Below are 22,118 nucleotides of genomic sequence, written 5' to 3' on the forward strand. Positions count from 1 at the left end.
CTAAATTGTTCATGTACAACGGGTAAATGTTAAAGCGTATAATATAAATTATACCACCAAGGGAAAGAGGGCAAGAGGTAGAGATGAAACAAGATTGGGAATTTACTGATAACCATGGAAACTGGATGATGGGTAATGGCGATTCACTATATTACTCCTATTTTTGTGTCCATTTAAAATTTTTCATAATAAGATGTGATTAAATAGAGAAATATACTAACTTGTGGATGAGTAGGCTGAGCAATGTAAAATGGCACTTTCCTCCTATTTATTTGCCACTTTTTCCATTCCTAAACTGCTTTTTATAAAATGTGGCACCTATTATTTCTACATTAATGGAGGAAAGGGATAGCAGAAAACGACAGAAAAGAATGCCTGCCAACAACACCATACACACACACACACACACACACACACACACACAATGCCTTAGGAAAGGAAACAAAGTAAGGCAGAAGGGTATGAAACTAAGGAAATACTGTAACAAGATTTAGGCTCAAAGGTGCCTTTCAGGTCATCACTCACAAAATTTTTTATAATAAAATCTTGAACTGTGCAGAAACATGTTTATAAGTACCATTCAAATATCGATGCAATGATACACATAAACCAACTTTGCTAAATAACAAAACAAATATAAAGAACTGAAATCAGGCAAGATTTTGATCTTTCACATTATCTAAGGTAATGGAGGGAGGAATTAAAAAGCCAAGACTAGGGAAACGAAGGCATTTATTTTAGGCTAAGTATTGAAAATTAGGCAGAACCCAGAAGAGAAAGGGCTGCCCAAAGCCAAAGCATTCATTTCTCTCTCCAGCTAAGCACCAGAAGCAGCAACACATAGGAAGCACAGTTGTTCACCGTCTCTAACTGCACCTTTAGAAAAGACTATTATATAGCCAATCCCAAGATCATTCTAAAAGCTCATAATCTTCCCATTACAGCTCACTGCCCAAGACCTGGGATCCAGGAGACATGCACCAGAGAATAATCTGTTGGCATCTTTGAACATAGATTTTTTTTTAAACATTTATGTCTCTACATTTCCAAGGCAAAGTATATTCTTGGTTTACAGTGAGTGCTCAATAAATTTTGGCTAAATAAACAACTATATAAACTTCAATGAAAATTATATTTCTTAATCTGAGAAAATAGTTATTTTCTACATATTTTCTAAATATCCAAATGGCAATGAGGTTCTGTCAGATAGCTGTCAAACTTTAGGAATAAAAAAAAGGGAAGCATTGAATTAAGTACATTTCAAGAGGTATTTTAGAATATGGGATAAGAGTTATGCCAGACGAATCAGAAAGACCAACCAGGAATTAACCATGTGACTTTGGCTTGATTTGGCTTCCTCAACTGTAGCTACCTTAGAAGATTGGATGACACATGCAAAACAGGCACATATTAGACCAGTAATTAACACAAATTAAATCTGCAGTATTCTGTTTGGTATCCAAGACACTTTTAGGATGGATTAGTTCATCTGATTTTGCAACATCACTGCCAAACAGACAAAGGTTTAGAGACTTGCTTAAGGTCATCTAAGACCACTCAGAGAGCAAGAACCCAGACAAAGGTATTTCTGTGATAAAACTCTTCAAGGAAAATAAGACTCCACACCAACAACCAGAGGGAGGGAGGGAGTGAGAGGGAGGGGGAGGAAGAGAGAGAGAGGGAGAGAGAGAGAATAAGAGAGAAAGTAACAAAAATAAGGAAGAAATCTTGAAGTACAAAATAATGAACTTTAGATCTTCTTTATTTCCCGAGGACTCTGTTTTACAAATAAGTCTTGGACACATTTGCTACATCAGTAATTATCAAATCATGCAAATTTCATAATTTTGAAAACTCCCAATCCCTAATATCTAGATAGGTTATTATATAAATTGGGTTTTTGGTGAAATTGACCTTCAGATATACAATTATGATACACCCTCAGATATGCCATTGAGGTAATTTTAGATATGCCATTTTCTATGTAGCTGCTACCTGCTGGTATGCAGCATTGTTAATGCCATTATTTCAGAGATTTAATCAGAGCTGATAGTGTTGGCATGTACCAAGATGTTCTTTCAGTGGTGGAGATAAGCCAGCTCTGAGTCTTTGGTGTGGGAGCTGGTCCATTGTTGCTGCAGCTTTTTAAATTATTAGTATTATTTTGTATCTAAAGGGTGGTAATTTAGATAGGAATTTAGAATCTACTGTAAGTAAAATACCTCCAGGAGTGAAATAAATGCAAGGATAAGTCATGAGACCTTCATGCTCTTCTCTTTCTCTCTCTCTCCACTCTGTGAGGGTGTAGACATATATATGTGTGTGTATTTAATTTATGTGCACATATATAATTTACATATGCATGCATGTGTGTATGAATAAAACTCATCAGAAAGAACTGAACATGATCTTCATTTATATTACTTAAAACTAATTCACAGTAGCAGTCTTCTCCTAAGAACTGTTGATATAAAAGATCTGACTGCCATAACTTTGTCTCCTATAAATAGTCTTTCTTTGATTTAAGAGCCTTCAGCCTTCAGCTCCATTATCATCATAGAAACTATAAACCAGTATCTTTTCTATTTAAATTTTTTGCAAGGTCACAGTGGTATATAAAATTAGAAACTTCATAAAGACATTTGAAATATATTCTAGACAGCCAAAATACTGTTAAATTATACCAACTTAGATATCAGTCCAAGGTTTTTAACCATTTCTGAGAAAGCAAATTCACGAGGAAGCTTTTGTTGTCCTTGTTAGTATTCACGCACAAAGTACACTGAGGTTCTGCTAGATGTAAGGTGGCTGAACGACCTTGAATCCTTTATTGTAAGAACTCACTGAATTTGGTAGGCTATTATATAAATTGGTGTACTAAACATTTCAAAGGAAGGACTTACTTAAATATATTGGGTAGAAAGAAACTTTTACTAAAAATAAATTTTTATTGACCAGTGATGCCAATTTTTCTTCTTCTGTCTTGGCTGTAATTTTACCAGTGTTTCTCAGTACATTCTCTTTTCTCAGTACATTGCCCTGACTTCTTATCCTTGCAGAAATGAGATGGTCAATGATAGATAGTCAATTTTCACTTAGTAAAACTTACTTTGATCAAAGTGCTCAAAATACTCTGTGACAATGAAGAGGGAAAAGGTACACTAGGTTCATCTTTCTACAACTTAATAAATAAACCTAAATCAAAATGTCAACAAAAGATGCCCCAACTACATCAAGTGTTATTCTTTCTTCCGGAAAATATGGAATGACTCAGGAATTGAAAGCTTTATGCCTGCGGTCCCCAACCTCCAGTGCCTGTTAGGAAGCAGGCAGCACAGCAGGAGGTGAGCAGCAGGTGAGTGAGCAAAGCTTCATCTGTGTTTACAGCCAGTCCCCAGCACTCACATCACCCCCTGAGCGCCACCTCCTGTCACATAAGCAGCAACATTAGATTTCCATAGGAGTGTGAACCTGACTCTAAACTCCACATGCGAGGGATCTAGGATGCACACTCCTTATGAGAATCTAATGCCTGATGATCTGAGGTGGAGCTGAGGCGGTGACGCTAGCCCTGGGGAGCGGCTACAAATCAAGATTATCATTAGCAGAGAGGTCTGACTGCACAATAAATGTAATGTGCTTCAATCATCCCAAAACCATCCCCCCACCCTACCCCCCATCAGTGTGGAAAAATTGTCTTCCATGAAACCAGTCCCTGGTGCCAAAAAGGTTGAGGACTGCTGCTTTATGTGCAAATGTATTTCTTTAGAAAATCATTGCTGGACCATGTCATCACAAAAGGTAGAGAAAAAATAAAAATTGACAGCTCTGTGAAAATCATGACACCTGCTAGAGGAAGTGGAATTCACTACTTTCACTAGAATGAACGTTCCATGAAGGCAGTAACCACTGCATCGCTTGTACCTAGAACAGAGCCTGGTGGGTCCTACGCCACAATAAATGTTACTGCAATGAGCAGATGGGAGACGATAGTGATTATACTTAAAACTTAAGAAAATACATACAGATGTTCCTTCTAGGGATATACTTGTAAAATCTCTTGATTAAAGAAACAATTGAAGTCTATTATTCACTCATTCCTTCAGTTAAAAAGTATTTATTGAACACCTACTACTTGTTATTAATAGGTATTAAGACTTCGAAAATAAACAGGGAAGAAGAAAAACCTTGTTCCTCTACTTAAAAGCTTGTAATGGAAGAGTCAAAGAAAAACTTAGCACTAAAGCATATAAATAAATTTAAAATTACTAGTTGTGGTAAGGACCATGTTAGATACAACCAAGGCATAGTGAAAAGGAATATTCTTGGGGTATAGGGAAGGCAGGGTGCCTATCTATGTGGTGAGCAGCATCAGGAATAAGCATGTAGTAAAAAGGCTCTTCATTAACAGAAACTAGAGAGATGGTAAAGCATGGATGGGCTTCTGAATCCTACAGGAACAAGGCCTCCTGTCGTGGGTCAGGGTGCTGGCCAGCTGAGACCTAAGCAAGGCTTCCTCTAGGCTCTCCTATGACCCTCCCAGGATTGAATCCGGGCCTGCAAACCTCAGGCCTGCATTCTAGTTCTGGCCTTGTCCACTTACTGAGGATTTGACCTTGGCCAAAGCTTTAACCTTTTCAAGTTTTCATCTCCTCTAGTCTGAATGCGAATGATAATACTGCACCACATTTTTAAGATGAGCAAATAAGGTAACATTTGAAATATGTGATGTAAGCAATGTAACTGTTTAATATGATTGTGATGGTGATGATGGTGATGATGATGATGATGACAGAGGTGATGTGGATGACAAGTTTTAATGAGGCTTTACACCCTTTGTGGAAACTATCTAAAATCAAATATTTGCATCTTTTTAAATACCCGTCACAGTGCCTAGAGAGCAGTGGCTTTCAATTAGAGGTATTTGGAAGTATGCACAGGGAATGGGGGTTGTAATATTTTTGCTGTCACAGTACTACTGGAATGTAATGGGCTGGGATGCCTAAGGTTCTGCAATGTGTGGGCCATCCTCATACACCAAGGAACTGTCCAACCCAAAATGCCAATAGTGCCCTGGTGAGAACCACTGTTGAATGTCAAACACAGAGGAAGCATTTAGTAAACATTTGCTAGGTCAATTAGCATGACTTATACTATTTATTTCCTTCAGAGCACCCTTGAAATCAAGGCTGCAGCTCATTCACCCTCACTTTCCCAGATCCCCAACCCACATAACCAGCATTTAATGACTCTGAAACATTCAATCAATAAATCAAGACAATCTATTAAACTATGAGAAATTATAACTATTTGACATGGGCAAATTAAGGTAATCATGTTCAACACATTCTCTTCAGGTATAAGAAGGATACTGGGAAGGCAATACTAAAACCTAGATGTCCTAGGAAAATAAATGAGGCTTTGCTCCATCACCAGGTTTTTAATTTCAATTTTGAAACATGAGTATCCTAAGAACAAAGAGAGAAAAAGCAGTGCTTTAAAAAGATCTATATGCTTTACAGAGGTAAATTAATTTAACTCAAAGATACAATTTTCCTCTGGATGTCAGTTTGAAAGTAGGTGGGTCAAAATTAAGCCACTTGGATTTCTACTTATTTCTTTTGGGGGGGGGGGGAAGCCAACAGAACAGTACACAGAATGTATCATACTGCATACTTTTGTGTTTCAAAAGAACAAAAGTAGTATTCTCAAGGAGATATATCACGAGCCGAGCCAAGCAAGGGTTTAAAATAGCAAAAGGTTGCAAAGTAACTGAAGCAGAGTATAAACAATGGAAATAGAGACAAGTAAGCATCAAAAGGTATTTTAAAGATTAGATCATTTTTCCTAATTCAGATAAAGGGCAAACTTTGCATTCAGAAGTTAAGGGAGTGGAAAAACACAGCAAGCCAAATTATAGGGACATGGCAGAAATACGGATAAACACTATAAAACAATCTATGAAAGGAAACAACAGGAAAAGTGAGTATACAATAAGGTCATAACATTAAAAAAATGTAAGTAGCAATAGGAGAATTTTTCAGATTTTTAAAGGTTTCAGAATATTAATAGAAATGGAGAATTACTGCATACATATGTTTAACTGATACTGAACTGACTCCTTAATACAGAAGTGCTTTTCTAAAACTGAAAATTCAATTGCAAGAATCTAAATTATTGACTGTTTGAAAGACAAAGAAAATATAACCAAATAAATCTCCTAATAGGAGATTTTCATGTCTCAGAGCTGCCAAACACTGCTAAGTCCTTAAAAATAAATTAAATTCTCTATACCAATATAACCAGAAATTGCAATACAGGGGCTTTATATGACATAGGATATAAAAGAAAAAAAAATTCCCAGAAGGTAGCGTGTAAGCAAATGAACAAATAAAGAACTGTCTTTCAAAGTAAAGTCAATTTTTTCATATCAGAAAGCTTCCTAAATACTTTCCCCTGCGCAGGGCCGTTTGCATCCTGCCTAGCTGCGTTATATTCTGTACTGTGTACAATAAAGAAGTTTGCTTTTCGTTTAAAAAAAAAAAAAAAAAAAAGAAAGCTTCCTAACTTGCTTCTTTGGAGAAAGAAATACATCCTCTGCAGACTCCTAAAAGTTTCCATTTATTATGAGCAGTTCACCTGAACAATGTGTTAACATGGAGCTAGTATCAACATACTTTGTTTTTCTGTTATATACATCAGGAAAAGAAATCTGTTAACTTATTGTCGGTTTAATGAATTCTTACAGACTTATAGTAGGCCTACAATGGTAGGCCTACAATGGTAGAGAATATAACGAATTTTGTATTTTTTTAAAGTTTTGGATTTTTTCAGAGGGAGGAGAGGGAATAATGCAAAAAAATAGAAAAATAGATCACAAATAGACAAGACCCATAATATTTCTTCAGGATGAGCACTTAGATTCTTAGGTACAAAGAAATTGGATGTAATGGTTTAAAGCATCTTTCCTTTACAGGTTGCTTCCTATCTACCTATCCTAAAGTATACTTGATGAAAAAAGAACTTCAACTAAAATGACCTCAAGTGTCTACAGAGGTTATTTCCAGATTGTAAGACTCACTTTGCATCACAGCTCAAGTATATTCCATACAATGGGACACAGAGCAAGCTTGGAGCAATTGATTACTATGCCTAGGCTTGTGTATTTATAAAAAAGTAAAATTTGAACCATCAACATAGCCAAACATAGGAGTTGGTGGTGGTCACTCATTTATAAACTTATTGCAGCCTTAGTGTTCTTAATTCTTTTACTTTAGAAAAAAATAGCGATTCTAAAAGGAACCATAAAAAAGTTGACATCATGAAATATAAGGAAAACTTTCTGATTTGATTGTCAGCATGTATAGACACAAACTCTGTTTTAACCAGAAAACTGACATATAGGAAAAGTCCACTCTGTAAGGATCTACTGGAAAAAAGAACTTTCTGTAGTATTGGATGACAAAATGCATAGTTTCTCTAAAACTCTTACAATTACAAACATGGCAGTCCTAATATAAAGCTCCACTTACTTACAAAGTTTCTGTCTTAAATGGAATATGACCTCCTTATTTCCATCCAGAGTATTAATAGTTAAGTGGAGTATTTTAATAAGTTGTTCATGTCTATACCTCTAATAATTTCATTGGTTTATTATGAAGACAAGGGTATCTCATTCTGAGGTCTTAACTATCTGCTTTGTGACCAAAAGGTAAATGTACATTTTAAGGGATACTATGCGTTAAATTCTGTAAGCAATGTAATCTGCTAAGTGACACAACTTTTGGCCCTGATCTTACATTGAGGTTTTCACTCCATAGGCAACTGCTTGAAATCTAAACTGAAAGAATAGAAATTTGTTCTTGGATAAATAAAGGAAAGATATAATTTTGTGAGTGTCTGTGTCCTCAATGTAAAATTAATTATAAAATAGTAGTGATCAAGTATACATATTGCCTGAGACCACAGGCTAAAGATAATCTCAGTGATTATTTCTCCATTCTTCATTTTCCCTGCAAGCTCACTATGATGGTCTCTCAAGTCTATTCAGACACCTGCCCATTGTCAACATCAAGCCTCCTTTCAAATGATCATTTCCTTACCATAAGAAGTTTAATTTTAAGCTACAATCAACAAATCCCTGTCCTTCACCTAACATAAAAATATAGTTTCCCATCTCCTTCAAACAAAGACACTACCCACCATTTACCTTCTATTGTTCAAAAGGGACAAATTTTTAATGTCCATTTTTATGACATCAGCACAATTATGATAATCTACCCAGAAAGTCCTACCTCTAAAAATGAGAACACATATCAACATTTATTTGAAATCTCATTTTAAAACTTAAAAGGCACCCATGTGTATGTTTTATTTTCACAATGACATCTCAAGGTCTTCAAAAGGGAGACTACGATATTTTATATTATACAAATGGCCTGCCTTCACTGTGCTGTAATTATTCACTGAACTAATAACTTGCCTAGCCTCTGCTACGTATTCATACTGTACACAAATGTCATTGATTGACTGCGCTTTCTCTTCCGCATACCTATAAAAGCACACATTTTCTTGCAGATCTTCTCCCTTCCCCCCTTCCCCTGGCAAGTTGCTCCATCCCTAAAACACTTTTCCTCAAAGCAAGGGGCCAGCAAGGCAGGAGATACTTTGCACCCAAAGCTGTCAGAGAAAAGGCTGGGTGCGCATGCGCAGCGCGAGAGGCCCAACCCCGGCGCCGCAGGTCGTTTGCAAGGCGGGTCCGGGGCCCCAGGTCGAGTCAAGCGGCAGCGCGGGATCTGGAGCTGCCCCCTCGGGTTTGCGGGGTGGCGCCCGCGAGGACAGTGTGGCGTGCGGGGCGGGCGGGCACACTCACAATTTTAGCATCCACTCGCCCTCCATCACAAGCGTCCAGTTGGAGGCGGTCATGGGCTGGACCCGACTCTGCTCCGCCGGCAGCGCGGCCTGCTCGGGGCTCGCAGTGGCCGCCACCGCCGCGACCCAGGCGGCCAGGAGCGCCCTCAGCCGCGGGCCGCAGCGCCCGCCCGCCATGTTAGGGCGCTGGCCGAGGCTCCTCGGCACGGGCTGTGAAGAAGGGGAGCGGCTGGGACCGCAGCCTCGCTCGGCCGCCCTTCGAAGTCTTTCCAGGCAGTCGGAGACGCCCGGGCCGCCCCGCCTCCGCCCAGCAGCGTAGACTGACCCCACTCACAACGCTACAGCGAGCGCCGCCTCTTATCGGCCCGTGCCGGTCGAGGCCACGCCCCCTCCCGCCTCGACTTGCCGTTGCCCTGGGTGTCGGTTGCCCTGGCAACGGCCACCCTTTATTCCTGACCGCTAAACCCACAATAAACAGATGACCCAATGTTGCTTAAGTTAGAACATGCACCACTGGTGCTCAGGCTCCAGTCGGCGGAGGGTTGGCGCGTGTGGGCCTCTCTACAGAGAAACGTGGCCAGTAATTTAAAAATCCATCGCCTCGTCAACAGCAGCACAAACAACAGCAGCGGACTGCAGGGTAGACTTATGTTTGATGAAAAATGGAGGGACGTGGTGAGCATCTCTTGCTCGAAGGAAGAGGAAAATTTAAGTACTCTTTGCATGTGTATGTTGAAACATCGGTGCCTGATTGGGGATAATGAAGAAATTAGGCTATGCAATTGCATTGTTTTACAAAATAATAATTTTAATTTGATAGAAACTTTTAGTACATGGGCACTAACAGATAAAATGAATCAGTTAAGAATATTGCCACTTGCAATAAAATGGACCTCGCATTTCTCTCAGCTACAGTTTTGTCAGATTTAAAATGAGAGTGGCCTTAAATGATTTCCACATTTCTTTCCAGGTACACATTAGATGAATCCATACCTTGAGACCACTGCACCATTAGTATGTAATACTGGATTACCATTAGACCTCGGCAAAGCTTTTGGAAAGGATGCTTTACATTCCTTTACTAGGTGTGCAAACCCATGAAACTGGGTAATGTGGTTAATAGACCATGAAAAAGATGTAATTTCTCTCTTGGACTTAAAACAGAGACAGCAATCTGAGAGTACTTTAGGGCACATAAGATCGATCTTCAACCAGTACTTATAAGAGAGGAAGATTAATTTTGCCTGCAGAGAAGATCTAGCCTGAATTAGGTGTTAATTAGCAGTAGCTAAAAACTGTGGGCCCAGCCCTTGTCATCAACATATAACACTCAAGGGTTTACAGACTATTATAAATTAGGAAAATGTCTTTGTAATGAATGCTACTAAGATTCACTGTTATTATGTATAAACACATCAATCCTATAGACTCAATGGGAAACATTTTACTGTGCCTATAAGAAGAAATGGTTCACAAACAGGAATTCTATCATTCTTTCCAGTGGAGCTTTTTTTGCGTGTGTAAAATTTGTGACTTTTAAAAAATTCTTAAAAATAGCATGTGATATTAAGTAATTATGTTAATTTTTAACTATGATAAACGTGTGATAACTATATTTTTAAAATTCTTTATTGGTTACAAATAGTGAAATATTTATGGGTGAAATAACATGCTGTCTAGAATTTGTTTTAAAATACTCCAAAAATAAAATGTGGGGACTGGAGGGAAGATGGATGAAACAAGTGTGGCACAACATCAGTCAGTGTTGAAACTAAGTTCCGTTTGCTCTCTTATCTACTTTTGTGTGTGTTTGGGAAATTTACAAAATGAAAAGTTAAAAAGAAAGAGAGCATCTGAGATGCAAAAGAAATTTCTTGCTGAAGGGCTTCCTATTTCTAACACAAATTGTGTGTTTGAGGATTGCATTCTTGGCCTTCAGACTGAGGTTAAGAAATATAGAAAGAATGTGTGGGAGAGTTTGTGGTGAGGAGGCACAGACCAGGATAAGGAAACGGTTGTTGTCAGACCATGATAGGCATCTCAGCCCTGACATTTCCTAGCCATGTGACTTGAGGATAAAATTAGTTAACACCAAGGTTCTGTTGAAAAGCAAATAATAAACGAACCTGCTCTAAAAGGCAGCTGTAAAGTTTATATGAGGTAACCATAATGCTTAGCACATGGTATGGCTCAAAAGAGCTTATTTATTATTATTTAGAGGCAACAATATGCTGTAATGTTCCCAAGCCTATTTTTCCTATACTGAAGTCAAATTCAGTTAGCATGATACACAGTGTCCTTCACAATCCAGCTTCAGTTTTGCCCACCTTACGTTCCACCATTTCACAATCCCCTGTGCTCCAAAAAGCTACTTGCCATTTCCTAAGCATGCTATGAGCTTTTATGCTTCCTTGCCTCTTTGTTCTGCTTAGAACGCTAGTTGCCTAGTGAATTTAGCCTCTCTCATGTAGCTCACATTGTACCTCTTACAGCACATGTAGAATGAGCTGCTGTCTCTTCTCAGATTTTCTATATAACTCTTCTGTATAACTCTAACATAACATAGTGTAATTCAATTACGTGTAGTTATCACGCTCTCTCTTCACTTCTCCAGCCCCTACTAGGAACTCTTCAAGGTTAAGGGCACTACCTTGTATATCTTTGTGTCTCCTGCTTGGCAGTACTTGGGGTAAGCAGCTTCTGACGTGGTGTTCATGCCCTTGTGCCATCCTCTTTTCTTGAATGCGAGTGGGGCCTAGTGATTCACTTCTAATAGAATATGGCAAAAGTCACAGGTTATCACTTCTGAGATAAGATTACAAAAAGCTGCGACTTCCACCTTGCTGGAACCCTTTTTCCTTCTTGCATGCTCACTCTGAGACTCTGTATGGAGAGCTCCATATGACAGGGAACTAAGGGCATCCTCCAGCCCATGTCCTAAGAACCGAGGCCTCAGTCCAACAGCCCTCAAAAAACTGAATCCTGCAAACAACCACATGAATGACCTTCTAGAAGCAGATCTTTCCCCAGTGCTCTTGAGTGAGCCTTATGAATGACACAGAATGAGGGCACACAGCTTAGCTGAATCCTCTGCTCACAGAAATTGTGAGATAATCAACGTTGATTACCCACTAAGATTTGGGATGTTTTGTTATGCAACAATAGGTCAGTGTGCAATCATTTTCATGTTTGAAGCATGGATTTATAGTTTCAAGAAGATTGGTACCTGGTACTTAGAAAAAGAGCTTTTGTCCTGAAAGTAGTTTGCAATAGTACCACTGCAGTGCAGCCATGGTTACTCGAAAATACACAGATCCTAGTACGATAAGGAATTCCTTGAACTCTGATGAGGTAACAACATAGCAGGAGAGAGGGGAGGAGTTTGGTCGATGCATATTTAGTTCCCCTCTCTTTCTCTACCCTGCAGAGGAATGTGCTTCTACACATACACCACCACCCCCCTCCTTTTTTTAAGAGACAGGGTCTAGCTGTGTCACCCAGGCTAGAATGTAATGGAGTGACCATAGCTCACTGCAACCTTGAATTCCTGGGCTCAAGTGATCCTCTTGTCTCAGCTTCACCTGTAGCTAGGACTACAGGTGTGTGCCACCATACCCATCTAATTTTTTTATTATTATTATTATTATTTGTAGAGTTGGGGCCTCACTATGTTGCCCAGGCTGGTCTCCAACTCTTGGCCCCGAAGCGATCCTCCCACTTCAGCCTCCCATTCCACACCCCTTTGAAGTTAGGCATACCAATATAAGTAGTTCTGGAAAATAGGCTACAAACAAAAGCAGAGGGTGTGTATCTCTTCCCTGGTTGAAGTATTTAATCACTGGTGAAAGATACCCCAGTGTTCCCTTGTCCTGCTGTGGAAATTTTAGAGAAAAGAGTATGATCTAGGGGTCTACAAGACCAAAGTTGCCTGAATTGCTGAACTGCCCTATGAAGAACAGTTGCACTGGGTGGTCCCCTGGATTCTCAATGGACTTCACATAGGCAAGAGATAAATTTTCAGTGGGATAGCCTATTCAGGTCAGCTACTGCTGCATAGACAACCACCCCAAAACACATTATACATGGTTCTGGGGTTAACAAGCTCAGCTAGGCTGTATTTGCTTATATTCCTTCATAGGGTGGCAGGCACCTGGAGGCTAAGGCTAAAGTTAGTTGAAGTCGTTTGCATTCACGTCTGGCACCTGGCATAGGCTGGCCAGAACAGATGGGGACTGATCAGGCAACTCTCTTATCCATACGGTCTCTCCGTGTGGCCAGCTTGGGCTTCCTTACAAAATGGCAGTTTCAGGGCTGTCATGCTTTGTCTAGAGCAGGAGTTCCAAGAAGCCCAGGTGGAGCCTGCATTGTTTCAGAAGTCTGAGAATGTCACCTCTATGGGATTCAGTTGATCAAACAAGGCACTAAAGGCCAGCCCAGACTAAAGGGGAGAGGAATTCTATTACTCCTTAACAAAAAGTAGCAAAATAAATTGCAGCCATATTTAATCTATCAAAAAAGCCACTCTGAAAGTTTGGAATTGTTTGTCATTGAAACATAATCCAGTCTATTCTGACTAACCCACTGTCTTTCGTTGACAACTTATTCAGAAGTAGCTGAAAGGGATTATTTTGGTTTTTTTCTTTTCTTTTCTTTTCTTTTTTTTTTTTTTTTTTTGGTTTTTTCCTTTAAGGGAGTAATATTTCCAGAGAGCAGAGTAGGAGCTACCACTCCCCCTTTGCCTTCTGTAAGCAGGGCCTGTGAGATGCATGTGTGGGCAAAAGGTATTGCAGAGAAAGATTTTCAAGCCCTTGGCAGACAGATGGTCTGATGCCTTGGTACTTAAATACTCATGGGACTTCTCAGAATTTTTGTTAAACTTATTCAAAAAAGTGTTTAGATTTGTGTAAATAGATCTATAAAGATCAGATAACTATCTTTTAAACTCCTTTTAGCCTTGAAGATTTGATATAAGAAAACAATTTACCAAGGGAGATAAGAATTTATTTTCTAAGGGTAGAAACTTTTAATGCATAGTTATTATTAGCAAAGACTTTGATAAAATTGGCAACTCAGGACTTGATATTAAGAAGATAATCAATGAGAGATAAGGAGAGTGTATTCAGATTACAAACTCTATAATAATAGGGTATAGAAATAATATACAATGATTTTCTTATTAAGGATGGTGAAACTGGTATGGAAATATTAAATAACCTAAGCAATGCTGTAAAATTAGTCCATAAAGTAATAATAGTACAGGAATTTAATTACACAAACAGATTTGCTAAATGCCTTACAGGAACAAGAGGTGGAAGAGAGAATTTAAATAGGACACAGTAATATTTCCTAGAACAGATGGCAGAAGAAACCATGAAGAATGGAAATACACTGAATTATACTCAGGCTTGTGACTGGAAATGAATTCAGAAAGAGACTTGAGAAAACTCTAAGAAAACAACCCCAGGACCATGTCGTGGTGAAAGAAAATCAACTGATTATTTTCAGAACTAACAAGTGAGCTCAGGAAAAGAGTGACTGCCTGCAAGAGAAGCATATACACATCAGTTCTCTTCCTACACACCAGTTGGAATTAATTTTAAAATCTAATAAAGTCAAAAAGTGAATTCAATAGTTAAAAAAAAAAAAACTATTTTTTAAAAAAATCCTAATAGAAATATTCAAGGCATAGGAAAAAAGCCAGAAGACTTTATATGGCATGGATGTCATTTACTCCAAATTAGTCTGTGAATTTAATGCAAAAATTATTGAAATCCCACCAAGGTCTTTTTTATAGAGGTCTAAAACATCTATCCTAAAACGTTAATGCTTAAGAATAACCAACAGGATTTTGAAAAGGAGCAATGATGTAGGTCTTGGTCCACTTAGGACCAAAATCTGCTATAAAGTTACAATGAAAGAGGGAGGTACTGGCATAAGAAGCAGCACATAGATAACTGGATCAGAGTAAAAACTGAAGAAACAAAGCCATGTATATAGGTATTTATACATCTTAAAGGTGGTAAATTAGTAAGAATGAGGTAGACTTAGACCATAGTAACAAACAACCCCTAAAATCTGAGAGGCTTAATTTACAAAGCTCATTTCTCTGTCATGAAAATTGCACCTTGGATCCAAGAGACTCTCCAGGGAAGCTGTACATTGGGCAGTGTCTACACACACACACACACACACACACACACACACTGCTTCCATCTTACAGTTCTGCTGTCTCAACATGAGACCTCTTCCATGACCATATCAGGAAAAGAAATGTAAAGAGCTACAAGGAGCTTTTTTGTTTCTTTATTCCACAGGTATAAGTTCAGTTCAGTTCAGAGTCCATTGGCCAGAATGAATCATAAGACCTTGCCTAGGTGAAAAGAAAGGGGGTCTTCCATGGAAACTAAATATTGATGAACATAATAATGTGCGCAAATGACATTTCATATCAACGGGGGAAACTGGACTAATACACAGCAGTGTTAGGACAATTTTCTCTTTGCCAAAAAGAAAAACTATATCTCTACCTCAAGCTATATCCAAAATAAATTCTAAATCTACTCAAGCTATCTCCAAAATAAGTTCTAGATCTACTAATAAAAAAGCATAGAATTTAAAATGCTCTTGAAAAAGGTTTTGGAGAATAATTTTATAATCATCTAGTGGGCAAAGCCTTCTTAAGTAACACATGAAACACAGAAGTCATGAAAAAACTGTGAAATTTTCCACACAATGAGAAAAAAATTTATGCAAAACCAAACTGGGTGAAATGATCTAAAATGCATACAGCACAGAAAGGTTTAATATATCTGAAAAATTCAAGAATTTCTACAAATAATTAAGAAAAAGACATACAACACAATGGGAAAATAGAGACGATTATCAATACCTACAGAAGAAGAAATAACAAAAGGCAGATGACTATGAAAAGCAGCTTGTGTAAATTGCTACTCAAGAATGTATATTTTGTAGTTACTGACACAGTTTATTTGATGATTGTCTTTGACTCTCCTTAAGGTTAAACCAATTGTGATTAGGACTAGCTACTCCAATATTGTAAAATCATCAGTGGACTAAAATTACGACAGCTTCCATTTTGTAACTACTTCTCCCCGCCATCACTTTTTATATTATGCACCTTGATTACATGATATTTGGGAACACAGCTTATGTGTGTAGATTTTAAAGTAAGACTAAATGGAAACTGGAACAAAAGGAGCATAACTTTTACTCTATAGCAATTGTGTGCCTCAAATATGGCAAACTTTACAAAAGGGGGAAAAACTCAACTTCAATGTATAAAGATTCCTTATAATGTTTGGTGCTCTCTAATAATCAGTAGGCCCTGTGGTAGGCTCTGTGAGATCAGGAAATATAGGAATCTCCACTCTTAATTAGGCAAGACAACTGATAACATGTTAAATAATAAAAGTTAAATAATGTTTGGAAAATTGCAACACAAGAGATGTTATGAAGGACATATGAAAATTGCTAAACAAATTTATTCATATACTATGTGTTTAGTGATTTAGAGCACTTCAGAATAAGAAAACGGATATATCATGGAAGATGTTGAACTTCAGAACTACTCAGTTATGTAAGTAGGAATAGAACAGATGAAGAAAAGTGGCAGAGAAAGTTTCAAGTGGGGAAAATGGCATGATAACAAGAAAGTGTAAAAACCTGAAAAAAAAAAAAAAAAAGAAAACTAAAAAAATCTAAACCATGTTTATTATGAACAAACATCTGTTCTCGTCTTTTGGCATTTGAGGGTTCAGAAATCAGGAACTGTATTTATGCACTTACCACATTTAGTCAAGATTTATTTTTACTGAAGAGAAGAAACTGGAATGGAACAAAGATGTCCATTGAGTTTATTGCTTTGCTCCAAGGCAATAAAACAGGTTAACTAAACCATCAGTTCTTGTATGTCTACCAAGAATTCACTTTACTTTACAGATCTCATTTTAGGAAATATTTCTTGATATTTGAACCAAATATCTTTCAACGTACTTAAATCATGTTAAATCATTTTTTAGACTTTGTTTTGTTTACACTTCAGTGAAGGTAGAAAACAACTGTTCACCATTTACTGAACATAATTTTATAATCCTGACATAATCTTTGCCCTATTTGAAGCTCCTCTCCATTTGTCTTCAAGTAAAATTTTGAAATCCAAAAGTAAAGATAAGCATTAAAATATTAGATAATGTGAGCCCTAAATTCGACATCTTGTATTTATCTAATAAAATAATTGGGATCATTGCTAGGCAGTAATTTGTATGTTAAGATATACTCTGTAAGAGAAAACATAACTAAAATGTAACTAAAACAAAAGTCCATATTTCATATAAATCAGTAGTACAATTTACTACCAAAGCATAAACATAATACTTGAAAATTTTAAATGTAGTGGGATAGAGTCTATGTAACACCATTTAGCCTAAACGCCAGTGAGTAGCATGTTGGTAAATGTTTAACAACCCTCCCTGAGGCCAAGCAGCCCTGATTGGTTGAGTTTGCCGATTTCCATGGTGTTAAGTACACTCCTGCTATGGCTGATTTCAAATGACCCATTCGATAACCATCAGCTAGTAAAATTTCTGAAATTTATCAATTAGTTCTTGCAGCATCCTACAAGGTGACTCCAGAACCACACTGTGAACACTTATAGTAATATACTATCACTTAACAAAGGCTTACCCTGTACTTGCTATACATATTAATGGGATGGATTAAAAACTCTAAAATACATTTATAAAATATATGAATATAAGGGTGTGTGTATGTGCTGCATATTTATGAACTTAAAAAATAGCACACTTGGCTCAATCTCTATGCTTTTAGGCACTTATTCAATTTCGTTTTAAAATATTTTTTAAAACATGACCAAAGAGCACATATGTTGTTAAGTGAATTTTTGTATTGTGTATGAATGTTACTGGTGTTGAATTACTGCTTGCGTCTGTTGCTACACACACACACACACACACACACACACACCCTTGACTTTTTAAATGACTCGATTTAGTACAGGTGGTTGGGCTGTGGCAATGATATCCTTTCCAACGTAACTAAATGACGCTTTTCCTATGTTCCATGGCAGATTTATGGCACTGCCTAAACTCTAATGAATCACAACATTAATTTTTTTCTCTAAATGCACTTACATAAAAGACAACATGTACTTTAAGACATCTGTAATGTAAAACATGCCCTGTGTTGTCAAGTTTTCAGCTCTTACCTTTTTTTTTTACCAATAAAAATGAGAATAAATCTAACTAACTTAAAAGTACTTGTTTTCCCAGATCAAAGGGCCAGAAATATTAGGCTAATTTTAAGATGTTTAATTTGAAAATAGAAGTGTTTTCAATTTCCATTGATCATATTTTATGCTAGGCAAAAGGGAAAATTTTCATCAGCTCATTGAAGGTGACTGAAAATCCTCCTTCTATAAAGTAGTGGCCTCTAAAACTCTCACCGAATAAAGGAACTAGGGAATAAAAGCAAACCCAAACCCAGGATTTGGGTGAGCATCAGAAAATGCTCCTGGGAGAAGGGACACAAATGTCCCATCATTTTTCACTTACGTAAAAGGTGGTAGGTTCAAGTAAACATTGTGTTGCCTGTTGTGACACTAATTCTTGTAGAAGTGGAGGTTTTCCTAAGAGAACTACTACACCAGAGGTTCTCAGGGGAGGGTGGCAGGTGTCTTTGCTCCCCAGGGAACATTTGGCAATGTGTGGAGACATTTTGATTGTCAGACCTTGGGGTGGATAGTGTTACTGTCATCTAGTGGGTAGAGACCAAGGATGCTGCCAAATGTCCTGCAATGCACAGGACAGCACTCCACAATAAAAAGCCAAAATGCCAACAGAAACTTTGCACTATACCCAAACATTTGCACACGTGTAAATTACACAAGTGAAGACGTGGAGCTCCACCAGCACCACTGAAGCCCTTCACAAGGTCCTCCCCAATCATACTACCCTCCATCCCCTCTGGAGGTGATCTCTGTCTCAACTTATGTGACAATTAGTTCCCTGCCTACCGTTACAGTTTTTTCTATCTATGCACATATTACTAAATATTAGAGAAGAATATTGCCTGTCTTGAATTTTATATGAATATAATTTTTAGATGAATGTTATATTTTCATTGAGTATTCTTTAGCATCTTACTTCTTTCACCCAACCTTATGTCTCTGAGGCTTACACATATTGTTGAATGCAGCTGTGGTCTCTTTTTTTAAATTGTTGCATACTTTTGCACTGTATGAACAGAATACAATTTATGCATTCAATTTAATGTAGATAGATGTTTAGATTGTTTCTGTTTTGAGACTACCAAAGACAATGCTGCTGTGACCATTCCTGTACATTCCTGAACCTTGGGACAGATGTGTACCAGTTACTCTACATTATACACGTAGCTTTGGGATACTAAATCCCAGGGCATTTGCATTTTCAACTTTACTAGATAGTACCAAATTCTTTTCCAAAATGGTTATACCAATTTATACTTCTACAAGCAGTATATGAGAATCCTTGTTAAATGATATCTTCTCCAATATTTGCTATTATCAGATCTTTAAATCTACCAGGCTGGTAGGTCTGTAATGATATCTTATTGGGATGTTTATCTATTTATCTGATTCCTGAAAAGATTGGTAATCTTTACAAATATTTATTAGCCAGTTCTCCTCGTTAATGAACGGCCAGGTCTGTCTTTTGTTCATTTTCTTCTACTGGGTTGTCTAATGTTTTCTTATTGATTTGTAGGAGTTCTTTATATAGTCTGGAAATTAGTTCTTTGCCAGTTACATGTAGTTTGTTCTTCACTAATTTCATGCTGTCATTTTGATTAATAGATTTTCTTAAAGTCTTTCGTGTATTTACCTACACTTTCCTTTTTGTTATTATCTTTTGTGTCATATTTAAGAGATTTTTTCCTAATGTAAGGCCACAAAGCTATTTCTCTTATACTACACCAAAAGCTTTCCAATTGTGCCTTTAATTTTTAGGCCTTTACATTCCTTAAATTTTTTCTGACATGGTGTGAGATATGAGTTTAACATAATTTTTTCTTACATCGGTCCCTAATTATCCCAGAAACACTTCATGAACTCTCATAACTTTCCCTAGTGATCTACCACTCTTCCCTATTGTCATTGAGCAAGTATTTGTACATGTATAATTCAATTTCTGACATGTCTATTCTGTGTCGTTGAATTATTTATCTTTCTAGTATTAATGCCATACTGTTTAATTAGTATATTTTATGACACATCTTCATATCTGTTAGAGAAACCCCTTCGAACCCCTTTGTCTATCTTTTTCATGAGTTCTTCCAGTATTCTTGTTTTTCTATTTTGTCATATACATTTTATTATAGAATTATTTGATTTTAGCCAATCCTAAAATCAACCAAGCACACAAACAAAAACTGCTAGGATTTTTTTAATTGAGATTATGTTGGGTCTATGAATGAATTTACAAGAACCGACATTTAAATAATATGGAGTTTTTCAATCAATCAACAAGGTAGAACACTTCCTTAAATACACTTTATTTACTGTCTCTCATTAAAGCTTTATGATTTTCTCCATGGAGATAATGCAATTTTTTGTCCTATTTACTACCAATGAATCCATTTTTAAATGCTATTTTAAATGGTCTCCGTGTAATTTTTTTTTTTTCTAACTCTGTTTCTGGTACATAAAAATACAGATGTTTTTGTATGTCAGTTTTGCATATACTTAACTTGCTAAGCTCTTGTTAAACAAACAAACAAAAATGTCTGAGGTTTTGTGGCAGGAAGAGTTCTAAGACGGTCCCCAAGATTTCTGCCCTCTGGTGTACGCTCCCTTTGCATGTGGGCAGGGCCTGTGAGATGACGGGATCTGGTTTAGTCGTGTGGCAAAGTTGAAGGGATTTTGCAGATGTTATTAAGTTCTTCGATCACTTGATTCTGAGCTAACCAAAATGGAGCTTATTCTGGATGGGCCTGAAAGGTCTTAAGGAGAGACCAAGCACTTTCTGAAAGAAAAAGACTCTCCTACTAACCTTGAAGAAGCAAAGCAGCTGCCCTGTGAACCGCCTATGGAAAGAGGTGCCCTCTAGCAGCTGAGAACCTCGGTCCTACAACCACAAGAAGCTGATTTCTGCCAACAGTTTGTATGAGCTTAAAGAAGAGCCCTGAGCTGCAGATGGGAACACCTAGGTCAACGGAGGAAATGAGCAGAGAACCCTGCTACATCCTGCCTTGGCTCCTGGCCCGAGGAAACAATGAGAAAATAAATGTGCATTTTTTAAGCCAGTAGATTTGTGGTAATTTGTTACACAAGCTTCTTTCTTTTAGGGTTTTTGATACACACAAATGTAAATGAATAATGAGATTTTTATGCCTTCCTTTCCCATCTTTATTCTATTTATGTCTTACTCTTTTCTTACTGCTTTAAGACTCTAACACAAAGTTGGCTAGAAATGGTAGTGCATTATTGTCTAGTTCTTTATAACGAAGGGAAAGTTTTAAATGTTGTGATGTTAAGTGTAATATTTACTGTAGGTTTTTCTGTAGATGCTTTTTAACCAGACTGAGCAATTCTTATCTATTTGCAATTTGCTAAGAATTTTTGTCAGGAATGAATATTGACTTTTATCAAACACTTCTTCTGGACCTTCTAAATATAGCATGTAATTTTCTTCCTTCAAATAGTTAGTGTGTTTAATTATATTATCAGACAATCTAATGTTAAAGCAGACTTTCATTCCAGGAGAAGGGAGGTGGGAGAAGTAGTTTAGTCATAGTGCTGTGTCCTTTTTATAAATTTCTGCATTCAGCTTACTAATATTTGGTTTAAGATTTTTGCATCTATGTTAATGACTAAGAATGATTCTTAATTTTCTTTTATTTTTCTGTCTTTTTTTGTGTTTTGTTATCAAGAATATGCTAGTCTCATGGAATGAATTCTATGGAAGAGTTGTGTAAGATTGCAATATTTTTTTTCTCACATTTGTTATGGAAATGAGTGGTAAAATATCTAAATCTGGAGGACTCCTGAAGAATTGGATGTAGTGTCTTCAGGTTGTAAGAATAGATGTGTTGAATATGCTAACACATAGAGACACCCAAATATAGCAGCTAAAGATGTTTAATCAGTTGATCACTGTTGTAGAAACATATTTGCAGAAATTGAATGAAACTATAAATTAATGCTTCCTGAACATATTTGAATACTAAACACT

At 37.2% G+C, this 22,118-nt stretch overlaps 1 protein-coding gene across 1 annotated transcript in view; it reads right to left on the bottom strand.

Annotated features, from left to right (window-relative positions):
* TMX4 (thioredoxin related transmembrane protein 4) overlaps nucleotides 1-9,121 on the bottom strand; it is a 34,619-nt gene extending 25,498 nt beyond the window's left edge. The window contains exon 1 of the mRNA XM_069495925.1: nucleotides 8,873-9,121. Coding sequence (XP_069352026.1) covers nucleotides 8,873-9,048 — 176 coding nt within the window. The 5' untranslated portion in view covers nucleotides 9,049-9,121. The remainder of the gene's footprint in view (nucleotides 1-8,872) is intronic.
* Nucleotides 9,122-22,118: the final 12,997 nt, after the last annotated feature.

The sequence above is a fragment of the Eulemur rufifrons genome, chromosome 20 (genome assembly GCF_041146395.1).
Source record: "Eulemur rufifrons isolate Redbay chromosome 20, OSU_ERuf_1, whole genome shotgun sequence".
Lineage (NCBI taxonomy): Eukaryota > Metazoa > Chordata > Mammalia > Primates > Lemuridae > Eulemur > Eulemur rufifrons.